Source organism: Saccopteryx bilineata, chromosome 11, assembly GCF_036850765.1.
Source record: "Saccopteryx bilineata isolate mSacBil1 chromosome 11, mSacBil1_pri_phased_curated, whole genome shotgun sequence".
Lineage (NCBI taxonomy): Eukaryota > Metazoa > Chordata > Mammalia > Chiroptera > Emballonuridae > Saccopteryx > Saccopteryx bilineata.
In genome coordinates, this window is record NC_089500.1 from 74,821,458 (window position 1) to 74,837,972 (window position 16,515).

A 16,515-nucleotide genomic window follows, 5' to 3' on the forward strand; every position below is an offset into this window, starting at 1 on the left:
CCTGCAAGTGCCTAACACTCTCGAACGCTTGACATTTTTCTTGTTCTTTTTTTATCCCCTCTGGAGTCTAAACTCCAAGAAGGCAGGGGCCCTGTGCTGCATCCACAGTGTCTAGAACAATGCCCAAAATTCCTTATTGTCTGAATGAATGAATAGGCATCCTCTGTAGCACTTCCTGTCTGGGGGTAGAGACCACCGGTGGCAAACAGGGACACGGGCAGCAAGGTCTGCTTCCTTTTCCTCTAAACATTTAATTTAATTTATTATTTTGGGTCACATAGAGCCATGTTGGCAATTCTTTTTCAGTAACAATCCTTGGCTGAAAGTATGAGACAAAGGGGCACTTTTATGTGTGTGTGCTGTAGAGTCTTACTCAACTTGAGGCATTTTCCATCACACTCGGTAAACAGTGGTTGACTCTTAATGTAGGAACACTGCCCACTTTCTTGAACTTGGGGCCGTGAGCTGATCTCAGGGTGCTGTGAGATCAGAGGGCTGTGTGGGGAGCAGCCTGTCTCTGATTATGTGGTTCCTGTCATGCAGGGCAACCTCTGAGGCGTGACTCAGTGACACTAGAATTCCAAGCATCTTGGCAGTTCTCCTTGTCCACGCCAAATAGTTGAGAAGAATCATCGACCGTATGGAATGTTTGGGGGAAAGAAGAAAGAAAAAACTGATGAGAGCGAATGCCTGGATGGATTCAGAAATCTGGGTGGATGGGAAGCAGGTGTCTCAGTGAATATTCTTTTTTGTGTGTGTGATTTTATTTATTTTTTAATTTCTTTTTTTAAATTTTTATTTATTTTTATTTTTTATTTTTCTGAAGTTGGAAACGGAGGCAGTCAGACAGACTCCTCATGCACCTGACCGGGATCTACCCAGCATGCCCACCAGGGGGCGATGCTCTGCCCATCTGGGGCGTTGCTCTGTTGCAAACAGAGCCATTCTAGCGCCTGAGGCAGAGGCCACAGAGCCATCCTAAGCGCCCAGGCCAACTTTGCTCCAGTGGAGCCTTGGCTGCGGGAGGGGAAGAGAGAGACAGAGAGGAAGGAGAGGGAGAGGGGTGGAGAAGCAGATGGGTGCTTCTCCTGTGTGCCCTGGCCGGGAATCGAACCCAGGACTCCTGCGCGCCAGGCCGACGTTCTACCACTGAGCCAACCAGCCAGGGCTAAATTTATTTTTTTGAGTATTTTTTTTATTAATTTTAATGCGGTGACATTGATAAATCAGAGTACATATGTTCAGAGAAAACATCTCCAGATTATTTTGACATTTAATTATGTTGCATACCCCTTCAGTGAATATTCTATTATTATTATTATTTTATTATTATTATTATTATTTTCATTTTTCCGAAGCTGGAAACGGGGAGGCAGTCAGACAGACTCCTGCATGTGCCTGACTGGGATCCACCCGGCATGCCCACCAGGGGGCGATGTTCTGCCCCTCTGGGGCGTGGCTCTGTTGCAACCAGAGCCATTCTAGAGCCTGAGGCAGAGGCCACAGAGCCATCCTAAGTGCCCAGGCCAACTTTGCTCCAGTGGAGCCTTGGCTGTGGGAGGGGAAGAGAGAGACAGAGAGGAAGGAGAGGGGGAGGGGTGGAGATGCAGATGGGTGCTTCTCCTGTGTGCCCTGGCCGGGAATCGAACCCGGGACTCCTGCACGCCAGGCCAACGCTCTACCGCTGAGCCAACCGGCCAGGGCAGTGAATATTCTGACAGTGGGATACAGACTTCCTGAGAAGTTTATGCTATGTGTAAGATGTAAGGTCAGTCTTGTTCCTGGGTATGCAAACAAAAACTTCTACCAAGAGCCACCATCTTCTTAGCAAAGCTGTAACATCAAATGTGAAAAGGAGCTGAAGTGTCCAGAGGGTACTTCATAGAAATACTCTAGAATTTTAAGCAATGGCTCTGACAGGGGTGCGTGGTGGGAACTGAATTTACTCTTCATTCTCTCCGATTTTAGTAGTTTCCCGATAGGCTTTACCTTCAGAATAATGGACTTTAGGGTTCCTGAAGCTCAGCCTCTTTGCCACTTATTTTTAGAATAATCACAAACGGATTCTCCAACAGCATCTCTCAAATTTTAGAGTGTCCGTGTTCACGCTGTCTAGAAATTTTCCGTTCAAGGGCGTGTACTTTCGTTGTCCTCAAATGCTATAATAATCAAACCAAGTATTTGTGTACACTTTGCCCCTTTAAAATGGCTTAAGTACGTATTCATTTTTAAAGACTCTGCAAAAAGTACAAGACAATTCTAAATTTCAGGGGTTGAAACAGAGACTTGTAATGGTGAATAAATTAATTGCCCTGTCATCCACTGACTGAACAAACATTTTTCCCATGCTGGCCTATTCCAGAGACCCGGGAGAGCTTAGACAACAAAACAGACGGGTCCTTGCTCTATTCTATACTGCTCACAAAAATTAGGGGTTCAGGGAACGGGCAGGTCCTGCAGGACTTTCAGTCTTCTGTATGGTGCCTTCTCCACCAATGAAGTCAAAGTTGGTTTTGCATCTCATTTGCATAATCAAACTTCTTTGACTTGTCATTTGCTTTTCTGATGTTCTTGTTTAATAAAAAAAAAAAGATCAAATGCTTCTTTTTTTAAATAGCTTCATATTCATTTTGAAATATCCCCTAATTTTTGTGAGCAGTGTAGTTATATGCTGGTGAATTTTGTCTTCCGGTAGAGACATACTTTCCTGGCGAGTGCCATATACTGTTTATTTGAATCCTTGAGCCTCGTATTTGCAGGAAGGGAAGATGCCAGTTGCTATTTTGAGGCCTTCAAATACAGCAGGTCCTCGCATAACCTCCTTTCGGTCAAGGCTGTTTCAGGAGGTGCTGTAGGAATTTCACTCTTGTTTATATGAACGAGTCCACGGTGATGCTGATTGCGTTTTGTGTTGTTTTCGCTTCGAGTCGCAGAGCCTATGGGGACGTTAGGTGAGGGCTTACGTATGTCTGGTCTTTCCCTAACGTCTCACGTTCCCTGTGAGCTACCTGGTTTCCTGCAGGAAACAGAGTTTCCTGAGATGACATCAGAAGTGTGCCGAGGAGGCAACAGGCATTACTTTCCCAGGGTCTTAAAGGGACAAGGGGCGGAAGTAGCCATTCAGGGCTCCCTGAATGCTGGAGTCCTGCGGACCTGACTCCTTTGCTGGACTGCGACGGGGGTCAGCCGCTGTGACAACGGCCAAGGTGTGGGGGACACTACCCAGCCGGCTGCTCTTCCCTCCTTCCATACTAAGTACATGTTTCTTTTTTTTGTATTTTTCTGAAGTGAGAAGCAGGGAAGCAGAGAGACAGACTCCCACATGCGCCCGACCGGGATCCACCCGGCACTCCCACCAGGGGACGATGGTCTGCCCATCTGGGGGTGTTGCTCTGTTGCAACCAGAGCCATTCTAGTGCCTGAGGTGGAGGCCATGGAGCTGTCCTCAGTGCCCGGGTCAACTTTGCTCCAATGGAGCCTTGGCTGCGGGAGGGGAAGAGAGAGACAGAGAGGAAGGAGGGGGGGAGGGGTGGAGAAGCAGATGGGTGCTTCTCCTGTGTGCCCTGACCGGGAATCGAACCCAGGACTTCCACACGCCAGGCTAACACTCTACCGGCCAGGCTAAGCAAACTGGCCAGGGCCTAAATACATGTTTCTTACATATTATGTTTTTGTGTGTTATTAAACCCCCTCCCCAGACTGTAAGCTCTCTGAGAATAGCACCAGGGTCTGTTTTCCCTCCTCATGTCTCTGCATCCTGCTCATAGTGTCGGCATGTTGCTTTGCTTCAGTGACTGGGTAGAGGAATGATTGACACACAGCCAGGTTCTGAAGGTAATCTGGCTGTTAAATTTCTATGTAAGTTACAATCAAAAGTTATAGGAGAAATACACTTACTATCTGACTATTAAAATTATTACTTGCAGTACTATATAAAAATGAAAAATGTTTTGCTTGGGGAAAAAGTGCCGCTTGTCCTAAAACTGTGAGGCGTACAGTGCCTCCTAAAATTATATAGCAGGTTTGTGTTTCATTCAACAGAAATCTAATTCTTCCCAAATGCTCCCATTTCGATAGGGAATTCTGGCTGTTAGCTTGGGGAGCTGGTCTCCCGTCTGTTACTGCTTAATAGACAAATGTACATATTTTCTGGGTTCTGTAGTAAGCAAAGAGGTTTTCACATTGACACTAAAAACAGTTTTTTCAAGATTAAAACATGGATAAAGGTCTATCAGTCACCTTATATGTATATATACATATTTTTTTAAGTGAGAGAAGATACAGAGACAGTCTCCTGCATGTACCCCAACCAGGATCCACCCTGCTACTCTTGCCTGGGGTATATCTAGGGGTTCCCCTATCTGTTCTGCCTATCTAGGGCTGATGCTTGCAACCGAGCTATTTTTAGCACCTGCAGAGGCTCAATGAAGCCATCCTCAGTGCCTGGGGCCTGTGTGCTCAAATCAGTCAAGCCATGGCTGCTACAGGGGAAGAGAGAGAGAGAGAGAAAAGAGGAAGTGGGATGGAGGAGAAGCAGATGGTCATGTCTCCTGTGTTCCCTGACTGGGAATTGAACCCAGGACTTTCACATGTTGGTTTGTCACTCTTGGTTTGACACTCTACCACTGAGCATCTGGCCAGGGCGCATAACTCTAGAATCCTCTTAGGCATAGGTTTCCTAAAATGTCCAATTTTGATTGAATGAAGCTTGCCTTTCCTGAAGGAAGTGGATCATTGATTGATATGTCGTAGAGGAATGCTATAGAGTTAAAGTTATGAACTATTTTAGAAAAACTGCCATTCCTGGGACAGTATCATCGCAGAAGAGGTAGAATAACAGATGTGGAGAAGTGCTACTCCCAATGATTTCCTTTCGTCCACTGGTAGACATTTTCTCTAACCTTAAAGCTATGCATCGGGAAAGGATTTGAAATGCCATATATATATAAAGTCATCCCCAAATGCCTAGTGGATTTGCTTGGGTTGGAGGAGGAAATATGCCAGTTCAACTGTTGAACTCTTTATTAAATGAGAAGGACTGCCTGTCACTTTTTCAGAAGATGCTAATTACTTTAAAAAATAAATCCAAAATATTTTGCAGAGTCAGAAGCCGTGAAACATAAGGTAAGTGTCCAGTTTCGCGGTTGGCTTTGTGTGACAGATGGTGGAGGTTACACCCACATGCAAAGGCCATTTTTGGACTTTTATGCTGATATTAGTTACATGAATTTGTCCCTTGAGTATGTGTTAACATGAAAGCTGAAAATATTAAATGATACCTATTGTTTCTTTTCGTCGGAATAATATTTTTCTCAAGTTCATTTTTAAAAATAAGGCCTCACAACAATTTCCATTTTGTTTTTAAATCTCCTTTTAGATTTTATTTTGTTCTATTTTTTTCTTTCAGATTTAAAAAATGTTCTTTTCAATTATATTATTTTGGACAATGGATGTTTGTAAAAAGTATCAGATGAATTTACTTTGGGAGGGGGTCAGACTGTGGTGATACATCTTTTACATGATCATTATTTCATGAAATTTTGAGATGAAGAATCCTTTTGTTATCTGAGAATCATCTCAATATTTCTTCAGATTTGTAATGGAAATTTTTACGTGTTTTCTTAAATCAAGAAAGAACTAAGTGTGTTTCCCTCCTGATTTACATTAATATAAACAGATAAAAGGAAATAACAAAATGTCAATCTCATATATACAGATATAGTTTTGATATAATACATTTTTCTGTTTTTTTTTTTTTTTTTTTTTTCCTGAAGCTGGAAAAAGGGAGAGACAGTCAGACAGACTCCCGCATGCGCCCGACCGGGATCCACCCGGCACGCCCACCAGGGGTGACACTCTGCCCACCAGGGGGCGATGCTCTGCCCCTCCGGGGCGTTGCTCTGCCGCGACCAGAGCCACTCTAGCGCCTGGGGCAGAGGCCACAGAGCCATCCCCAGCGCCCGGGCCATCTTTGCTCCAGTGGAGCCTTGGCTGCGGGAGGGGAAGAGAGAGACAGAGAGGAAGGAGGGGGTGGGGGTGGAGAAGCAAATGGGTGCTTCTCCTATGTGCCCTGGCCGGGAATCGAACCTGGGTCCCCCGCACGCCAGGCCGACGCTCTACTGCTGAGCCAACCGGCCAGGGCCTTTTCTGTTCTTTTTTTATTGACATGAAATTGAATTAGAATATATTTTCATTAACATAGAGTTAAAGATACAACCAGGAATTATTTTAATTTTTTTTTACCAGCATAATGAAAGTGCAGTTTTAAAATATTCACACGGATGGATATTTAAGCTCAGAATAAACTGTAGCATAATATAATTTGAAAAAGTTTACTTAAAACCTTACTCCCTGCAAATTCTTTATTTATACTTTGAGTCGGCTACTTTCCTATGTCCCTCACTTTTATTACTTCTAATGGACTGAGGACTCTCTAAAAATGGTAATAATGTGAAGGTGTATTATAATGGTGATTACCCTGAGATCTAGCTATTCGCCAAATTAAGTCAGTCAGTATTTCCACAGCCTTTCCTTTCTGGCAGTCCCTGGACAGATATTACCCCTGTTATAAATGGACAACAACAGTACTTTTTTTTTTAATGTGTTCTTCTTTATTTTGTTATAAAGACAACACACAAGAAAAAGATAAAAACAAACGTGTGTTAATTCAGTCTGTATTACCATTACTGTATGATGGCTGTAACAAAACACCACAGACTGGGTAGCTTCAAACAGTAGAAATTTATGTTTTTACAGTTCTGGAAGCTAGAAGTCTGGTCCGGGTGTCAGCAGGGTTGATTCCTTCTGAGACACTTCTCCTGGGCTTGTCGATTTGTCGATAAGCATCTCCTCCCTGGGTCTTTACGTGGTCCTTTCTTTGCTTTGTATGTGTGAGTGTGTGTCTTAACCTCCTGTTCTTATAGAGACCAGTCCTATTGGATGAGAGCCCACCCTAATGGTTAATGACCTCATTTAACCTTCATTATCTCTGTGGAGGTCCGATCTCCACATACAGTCGCGTTCTGAGGTTAGATCTTCAACTCACAGATTGGGGTGGTGGGGGAGGAACACAGTACAGCCCAGAACATTAAGTCTAGGAAGTTCATTTTGCGTTCGTTTTATCAGTGAAAAAAATTGGCATGAGTTAGTTCAGAAAGACGTACAGGCTGTTAGATTAGAGCAGACATTTCTGCTGGTCCTCAGTGATGCCTGTGGCTGGGTTCAGCTTGAGCGACACCCCAACAGTCTGCAGGCAGAGGACGGACATGTTGCCAAAGGAAATAAAAGGCACTTTTCTTGAAAGAACAAACTCAATTCATCCTGCGAACAGTCATTAATGATCATTTCACTTCATGGACCCAAGAGGTCCAACCCCCCAGTTTTTCCCCTTATTACATTTCTTAACCGCGTCAACGGCTTTGCTGTCCTCCAGTCGCTCAGGCCAGAGACTGCCGGATCTCCTCTTGGTGCACGCTCCCGCGTGCCCACGGCGTCCCATCCCACTCCACCCCCAGCTTCCGGGCTCCAGATCCCCCAGGGGGCTGGACGACTCTATAATATATACAACCTTGCCGCTGTGTCACTTACTCCAGCATCGGGGGTGATGACATTGCTAAGTCTAGAAACTTGTGAAATTCAGTGAGATACATCGTGAAGAGGTGGCGTGGAATCTTCTTTTCCAGACAGTGCCAAACGTCAGTTGTTATCTTAGGATATAAGTAACATCCAAGTTTGAAGGCTGAAAGTTTTAACTCTTCCTGATTCAGAGTGGGACTGAATGCCTTGTGTGATCACACAATTTCTAGTGGCTAGATTGACATTCAAGAGACTCTTTATAAGACAACTGTTTAAAAAGAAACTAGCCCGACTAGGCGGTGGTGCAGTGGATAGAGCATTGGACTAGGATGCAGAGGACCCAGGTTTGAGACCCCGAGGTAGCCGGCTTGAGCGTGGGCTCATTTGGTTTGAGCAAGACTCACCAGCTTGGACCTAAGATCGCTGGCTTGAGCAAGGGGTCACTTGGTCTGCTGTAGCCCCCTGGTCAAAGCACATATGAGAAAGCAGTCAATGAACAACTAAGGTGCCGCAACAAAAAATTGATGCTTCTCATCTCTCCCTTTCTGTCTGTCTGTCCCTATCTGTCCCTCTCTCTGTCTCTGCCTCTATCACACACACACACAAAAAGAAATAAACTATTTATTTGGACTGATGGTTGCCAGAGGGGAGTGGGGGGGGGGTTCAGGAGACTGGGAGAAAAAGGTGAAGAACTGAGAAATACAGATTAGTAGTCACAAGATAGTCACAGGGATGTACAGTACAGCATAGGGAATACAGTCACTAATACTGTAATTACTATGGGTGGTGCCAGTCGGGTACTGGAAGTATCAGGGGGACACTTCGTAAAGTATGTGACTGTCTAACCACTATTCTACACACCTTAAAGTAATACAAACTAATATTGAATGTACACTGTAATTTACAAACTTTTAATACTAATTTAAACTCTTGATTTGGACAGTTAGAGTTGGACCTTGATCCAGCCCCCGCCCTAGCTCTTCTGGTTACGTCTGAGTTTCCTCCGCCATTCCTGTGATTGCATTCTGATCACATGGAGCCGACCACGGCCGCTGACTGGGGCCTGGTTTTCCGTTGCTTATTCCTGCTAATCAGCTGCTGTGCTGTGGAGTTCAGGGGATGCTCCGTCTGGGAACTGACTTCAAGCACTAGTGGGTTGTGCACGTGGGACGAGGAGTTGAATCTGAAAATTCAAACCCTTGACATCGACACATGAACGCCTGATCTTAAAATATTAATATTTAAAGCAGTCAATCTCGTAGGATGCTTTTTCAACCAATGGGATTTCTTACCCAGGCAGAAAAAGCTAAATTTGTTTTTAACTTGTGTATTTCATCGAGTGTGAGGTAATTATTTTCACAGCACAGAACATAGAAATAGCTGGACCTTCTATAGGGAGTTACTATATATGTATATAAAACAAAACAAAACAAAACAAAAAACCAACCGAAACATTGTTAGAATATGTGCATTGCCTTTTAGTTTGGAAAGGAGACTATGCTAGGCTATTCCTTATATAAATATAATTGGTCTAATAAAACTGTGGCAGGAACCTTTTTTTTTTTGCAAAGCCCGTGATGAGAACAGCCTCATCTGTGCAGGTCAGTGCTGCCAGATTCTCGTTTCTTGTGCTCTGGACGGGTCTTCTCTGTAGGCAAATGCCCTAGGGTAGACCTAGCTCACCCTGCCGTGAGGGCGGAGTCTCCGCATCAACGCGAACCTTGGCTTTGTAGATCCTCAGAGGAGAGGGATGCCTTTTCACACCTTGTATGCTGCAGGGGCCAGTTTTACTTGGAAACGGCACCTTTTTCCAGCTGTGGAAATGGTTATGAATGCTGAATCTAGATATTTATAGACCATTCAAGCTGTCAGGATGCTCCTTGTTTATCTGTAGACTGTCTCCCAAGGTGTCATAGGATTAACATAAAAACGCTATGAGATAGATGCCTTCGGGGAGACAGAACACGGTAGATTATTTTTTAAACTGAATTTTCCAGTTTCTTTCCAGTAGTACGTTTTTTATGGTTGAATATTTAACACCTGTAATAAGAATTTATAGTGGAAAGGTTGGCAGCCTTCCATTTAATGAAGTCAAGTGCCTGCACTAGTACAGTTAGTACTTAGGAAGCCATAATTCTTCTCAAAAAATATATATAAAGACTATTTTTAAAAATATCATCTGTATCTAAGATAGGCAATGTTTTTTATGTTTCGGTCACAGCGACCCTTGGCTCATGCTAGGCCCCGTCAGTTAAGTAGGGAATTAGAGAATTTTTAGTCTTGGAGACAACTTCAGATGTTATCTCTCGGTGCATTTATTTTACAAGTGATGAATTAGGGTGAGTGACTTGCATAATAATTCCAAGTAGTTAATGGCAAGCCGGGAGGAAATTCAGGAATCAGGATTTCTAATGGAAACCCTTAATGAGTCCGGGACTCAGCGATGCCTTGTTATTTCTTTTTTTTAAGAGCCTAATGAAGAATTCTGTATTCAAATTTCTCTTTTGTGATTTGTGATCATTTATTTATAATAAACTAGCTGCTCAAAACGAGTTGATTCAGAAAGAGCAGAGGACTTGCTACTCTAGACAAGCAATGCAAAAGCAAACCATAGACAGGTCTGGGAGACAATGGATTCTCTCTTAGTACCCGATGACTGGGTCTTGAACAGTTTAGTGTCTGTATTTTCATCAGGCCCGCAATGACAACCATTAATAAGAAATGCAGAATGCAGAGAAAGCTGGAACAACTTTGACTTTATTCAGAATGACATCAGGAGTCCTTTGAATCCTGTGCTCAAACCCACAGGGCCGTGAATCTTGAGCCCGACATTTCTCTGGACCTCAGTATAACTAATATGGTCATGACCTGTAGATTTATATCAAACTAGTTTTATGCTTAATTAGACCCAGGTGGAAAATAGATTGCTTCAAGAGCAGGATACAGTTGACCCTTGAACAACGCTGGGGTTAGGGGCACCAGCCTTCCACGCAGTCAAAAATCTACATCTAACTTGGACTCCCTCAAAACTTAACTATGAATAGCCTACGGTGGACCAGAAGCCTTACCAATAATGTAAGTAGCCGATTAACATATTTGAATGTTAAAAAATATTAATGTATTCTTCCCGTCGAGAGAAAAAACGTTATTAAAGAAAATCATATGGCTCATCTGTGAATTTTTAAACGTTGTTGCAAAGCTCCAAAAACTTTCTAAGATGTTTAGTGAAAAAAATAAAAAATTCACATACAAGCGGACCCAAGTCATTCAAGGTCGTGTGGTTCCGTTCCAGGGTCAACTGTATTGAGAGCTGATTTATAAAACAGGTGTGGGTTTCCCTGTCCAGCCTGTAAGACTGTTTTTTAACAATGACGTGCACGTAAGTGATTTCTCTGTCTTCAGGTCTGTACAAATAAACGACGCCTTGTCCCGGGTAAGTCCTCTCTAGAACTATGGATATCTGAGCGTGCCGCCCACATCCCTGTTTGTTTCATGGCAGGGGGACATCCAACAGCTGTTGATCGTCGGGGACCCCAAGGCAGCGTATGACTACTGTGAGCACTACAGTCCCGACTGCGACTCCTCCGTGCCCAAGGCCGCGCAGGCCCAGGAACCGCAGGTGGACGAGGTGAGGACCGGGGCTGGGGTCCGGTGCTCTCATTGCAATGGGAGGCTTGCAGGTTGAGGCTTAACTCTGTCATCTTCAGTTTTCATGAAAGCGGACTTTGTATTTTTTTTTTTTTGTATTTTTCTGAAGCTATTGTAGACACGGAGAGAGATAGTCGCCCACATGCGCCCGACCAGGATCCACCGGGCACGCCCACCAGGGGGCGACGCTCTGCCCACCAGGGGGCGACGCTCTGTCCACCAGGGGCAATGCTTTGCCCACCAGGGGGTGATGCTCTGCCCCTCCGGGACGTCGCTCTGCCGCGACCAGAGCCACTCTAGCGCCTGGGGCAGAGGCCAAGGAGCCATCCCCAGCGCCCGGGCCATCTTTGCTCCAATGGAGCCTCGGCTGTGGGAGGGGAAGAGAGAGACAGAGAGGAAGGAGAGGAGGAGGGGTGGAGAAGCAGATGGGCGCTTCTCCTGTGTGCCCTGGCCAGGAATTGAACCCGGGACTTCTGCATGCCAGGCCAACGCTCTACCACTGAGCCAACCAGCCAGGGCACGGACTTTGTATTTTATAGTGTCCTATTACCTCTGGCAAAAGTTGACTTACAGATGATTTATTTTTATTTTTTCCTGTTTTTCCCCCTCTTATTAAAGTAGTTTGTAACTTAAATTTCTTAAAAATTGACATACCTCTCTTCACTATACTATGTATCTATTTTATTCATTGGGAGGGGTAGGACAAAGGTAATTTATACAAGTGATGCTTCTGTCCTTAGCACGCCAGTAATTCACACAGCCTCAAGATAAGGGTGGACTATCTTCTGGAGACCTGCCATCGCCCGGGCCTGTGGAAATCCAAGCAGATGAGAAAGTGACATTAGAGTCACCGTAAAGTTTTCAGGGTGTGAGGGCATTTTTGTCTGTTTCTCGGAGGCTGTTCCACATTGATAATACCTGTTTCCTTTTTCTTGCACCCAGTTTGATGTAAATTGCAATGAAACCAAACACAGTTATGAACTGATTGAGGTAAATTAAAACGGGTCATATACCTTAATCAATGTTACGTCACTTTCTCTGGAAGTCAGGTGTGACATCATTCTCCCTCCCGAGCTGCTGTGGCAAGAAAATTCAACACCGTGAAGTCGGACTCTATTCTCATTCAGACCAAAAACATGCCTATCTAAGTTGGTATACTCAGAGCAATGTTTTCAGACTTGAATATTCCCAAAGGACAAAAAAATATATTGCAGTGTGCCCTTTATTCAGAATTTTAGGTAATTATCTTTTAAGTGGATTTTCTAGGAATTAGAAAGGAAGCAAACTGGAAAGAATTTAGTCTTCACATGGTATCAAGATACAGATTTTTTTTTCCCTCAAGTTGAAAGTGTTACATTTTGGACGAGATCATGGAAGTTTTAAAACCTTAAAGGTTTCCTTATGTTTGAAAATAGCTCCAATAGGCTTTTTCTAACCCCCCCTAAATATACTATTGTCAGGTGCCCCCTTTGGAGTTTTACTATGTAGGACAGGTTAATACCTTTTAATTTTCAATTATTATTTTGCATATCAATTCAATTTGGTACTACCATTTAAGGGCTTGCTATAGATATATAATATATTGTTGGCATTACTTTTTTTAAAGATATGTTAGTGAATTCTGTCTCACTGATCTTTTCCATGACTTAATATTAATTTTTTTTTAAAACAGGATAAAGTCTTATGAAGCTGACAGGAAAGCCAGTATGAAAGAGAAAACAGAGGTCTTGGACACGTGTTTGCTTGTCTCACAGTTCTCACGTGCTTCGTTCTTTTTATTCCCTCACGGTTCATTAAACCAGGTTTCTGTGCGTCCCAAGAGGATAGGTAAACTGGCCGTCAGGGGTAGTGCTTCTGTCACTTGGAGATCACGCCCTAATTCCCTATTAACATTTATAGCGTTGAGTATCCATGTGCATGATTCATGGAGTGGATTTTGCTCCTCTTTTAAGAGAGATAAGGCTGATGTATTATTATTTTTTGTGTGTGTATTTTTCTGAAGTTGGAAATGGGGAGGCAGTCAGACTCCCGCATGTGCCCGACAGGGATCCACCCGGCATGCCCACCAGGGGGCGATGCTCTGCCCATCTGGGGCATCGCTCTGTTGCAACCAGAGCCATTGTAGCGCCTGGGGCAGAGGCCAAAGAGCCATCCTCAGCGCCCGGGCCAACTTTGCTCCAGTGGAGCCTCGGCTGCAGGAGGGGAAGAGAGAGACAGAGAGGAAGGAGAGGAGGAGGGGTGGAGAAGCAGATGGGTGCCTCTCCTGTGTGTCCTGGCCGGTAATCGAACTCGGGACTCCTGCATGCCAGGCCGACGCTCTACCACTGGGCCATCCGGCCAGGGCAGGCTTATGTATTTTTAGCAAGAGCTACGGCTCTGGTTTCTGAAAGGATCCAGGTACGCTTTCTCAGTTTAGTACCTGGAGGTGTCTCAGCCCCATGTTTGAATGCTGTCAGCCAGGTAAGCTGAGTCATTCGGAGCCCAAAGAATAATTTGTCTCCCTCTTCTCTCGTTAAGTTCATTTCAAAGTCAACTTGCCTTTTTCTGTTTTAGCGGTTCAGAACATAATAGTTCACATCCTGAGATGTCAGGTTCGCTTTTACTAAAAACTTCTGATGGGGAAAGACACCATATTGCCGGAAGGCAAGCTGGCCTGGAAATCAGGTTGGGCGAAGCCGTTTCTGACAGCGCCTCTCGCCCCCTCCCCCCCACCCCTCCACCCCCGTGCTCCGGTGCATACGTCACAGCGCACAGAATGCTTCTTTACATCAGCCCTCGCGCCGGTTCCTGATTCCAAACGACACCAATACTTCAGTAATAAGATAACCATTTTATACTAGCATGTAAAAGGAAACCTCACTCACTGAATCTGTAAGCAAGCCTTATACTGATTTTGAACGATCGTGTGTCATTGCATTACAAATATGCATTTAAAAAATTGATGTAAAGATATCCTCTTTACAAGGTCGGAATGCGGTGTTACTTGCTGATGAATAATGAGAACATGGTGCGCTGCAGAGAGCCTCAGGCATACATGTTGCACTTTTTATTAGTCAATTCTCTATTAACTGGCGACATTGCATATTTATTATTCTAATTTGGATTAATAAATATGTCAGTTTCTTTTATAAATTAACTTTATAAAAAGTGTGCTTTATCTAACTTGTAATTTAGTCTACTTAGTATCCTCTAACACATTCTAATTCATTCTTAAGTATTAATTTTTTATGTGTTTGGCACAATATTGAAAAATGTATAATGTAGGTAGCCTTAAATATAGTCATCAAACTTTAATTCTGCTTGAACCTACACATTGCCATTTAGGTGGAAGAGTAATATTAAAATTAGGATGGTTTTTGGATTTTCGCATCAACTTAAATTATTTTCCTATCTTGTAAGTAATTAAATGTCAAACCTATATACATGGTTTTTTCTTAAGGTATTACACAGATGATAATTCCGTATTTCTAGTATGCAATTGATAGTCTTATATATAAAAGATAAAAAGGAAAATAAAGCAAAGGAAAGGTAATATTTTAAAAAGAAATTGAAAATATAATTGATTTCCCCAAATTATTACCTTAATTTTCTTTTCCATGAATATTTATCATATATTCTAGCTCTCATAGGTACACAGACATTTACTGATGCCACTGTTTTCTGTCACATTAAGTAAGAACCGACTTTATGACATTTCTCCTTACACACAATTACACTCATGCTCGGCTGGTCACAGATGAAGTGGAAATCATTCCATCACTGCTTATCTTTCTGTGTGAATTCATCTGGTTGATACAGTGAGTTCTCTCTTCCTGACCTGTCTTGAAGGCATCCCACCAATCCCATAGTCATGAAGCTTCATGTAGACCAGTAAAACCCTACCTGTACTTGGTACCACTGGAAAGGGGGATGTTGTGCAGATAGAGCAAAAGCAGTGATCCTTTTCAGTGCGTCCCGAAGAGCTCCAAGAAAGAGATGCACGCTCGTCCCTAAGGTGGTGAGCGTGTTATTTCTCCCCTGTTCCATAATCACAGCTGAGTCTGCTGGTCTCCATTTGGAAAGAGTTCAAACAGAGGAGAGAATTATGGAGGTTAGAAGAGTTTCACTTTACAAGAGAAAAACATGATATAATGATAATTGGCTGCTTTGGCACAGGATTAGATAGATAGATAGATAGATAGATAGATAGATAGATAATCAGTTATCTTTATCTGTATGTATACATGATATAACAATAATTGGCTGCTTTGGCACAGGATTAGATGATAGATAGATAGATAGATAGATAGATAATCAGTTATCTTTATCTGTATGTATAAAGCCTGAATACCAGGCTTTAAAATGTATTTCAATTGTCCCTTTATGCCTTTATTTATTGCTTTGTTTTTACAGTTCTTTATAGATACACATGACTCTAAAAACTATACTTAATTACAAAACTCTAAAGCATAAAGTAGTTCAAGTATGAGTGGCAATATTTTTTTGTCCTCATTTTAGCTGGTAATTATAGAAACCCAACATTTCTTATTTCAACCAGGTGACTACAACAACTGAAACATTACTCATTAGGTAATATTCAGTCTTCATTAATGTCTACTTAATATATATCTCAAGTCAGTATTTAAGGATGATGTTATTAATAATGCTTACAGTAACATTCCTAGAAATAGGTGGCATTATGTCATGTTTGCAGAGGCACAAAGAAACAAAAATGCCCAAGGTTTTACCTCCGTGCATTTTTCTATCTTACTAAATTCAATGCAAATTCTAGTTAGAATAAAGTTTTGTTGAAATGCTTCACATGTGTATTCATTGCAAATGAAACTATTGCTGGAGAGAGGAAATTATGAATCCATTTCAATTAATTTGCTCAAATTGGAGTTTTGACAACCATGAGGAAGGTCAAAGGCATGTCTGTGTCTGGATTTCCATATGACCTTCAGCCTCCAGTGAGAGGGTGTTCCCTGAGCAACCCAGTGTACAGTGTTGCCACCATGATTACAATTCTGTAAAAGGCTTGTGTTCAACAGTTACTTTGATGACAGATTAAAAAGGATTAATTGAAATGCCAAGAGAGACTCTATTGGGGCATAATTGAAATTTTTACCAAGTGTAATACTTAAAAAATTCCAAATAGTTTACATTTAGGTTTAATAAAGTATCATACTATTTTAATGTTAGCTTGTTGAGTTATGTTGCTTAATATTTCTTGCTATATATGACCTTAGTGTGTTTACATTATTTTTATTAAAACCAAGATCTAAATTCTTGTTAAAAAATTTGTTTTTCTAA

At 42.6% G+C, this 16,515-nt stretch overlaps 1 protein-coding gene across 2 annotated transcripts in view; it reads left to right on the top strand.

The window, feature by feature from the left end:
- Positions 1–16,515, top strand: part of COL11A1 (collagen type XI alpha 1 chain) — a 190,275-nt gene that overhangs the window by 48,463 nt on the left and 125,297 nt on the right. For both annotated transcript variants that reach the window (XM_066246823.1, XM_066246824.1), the window contains exon 5: positions 11,075–11,203. In XM_066246823.1, the coding sequence (XP_066102920.1) occupies positions 11,075–11,203 (129 nt within the window). The remainder of the gene's footprint in view (positions 1–11,074; positions 11,204–16,515) is intronic.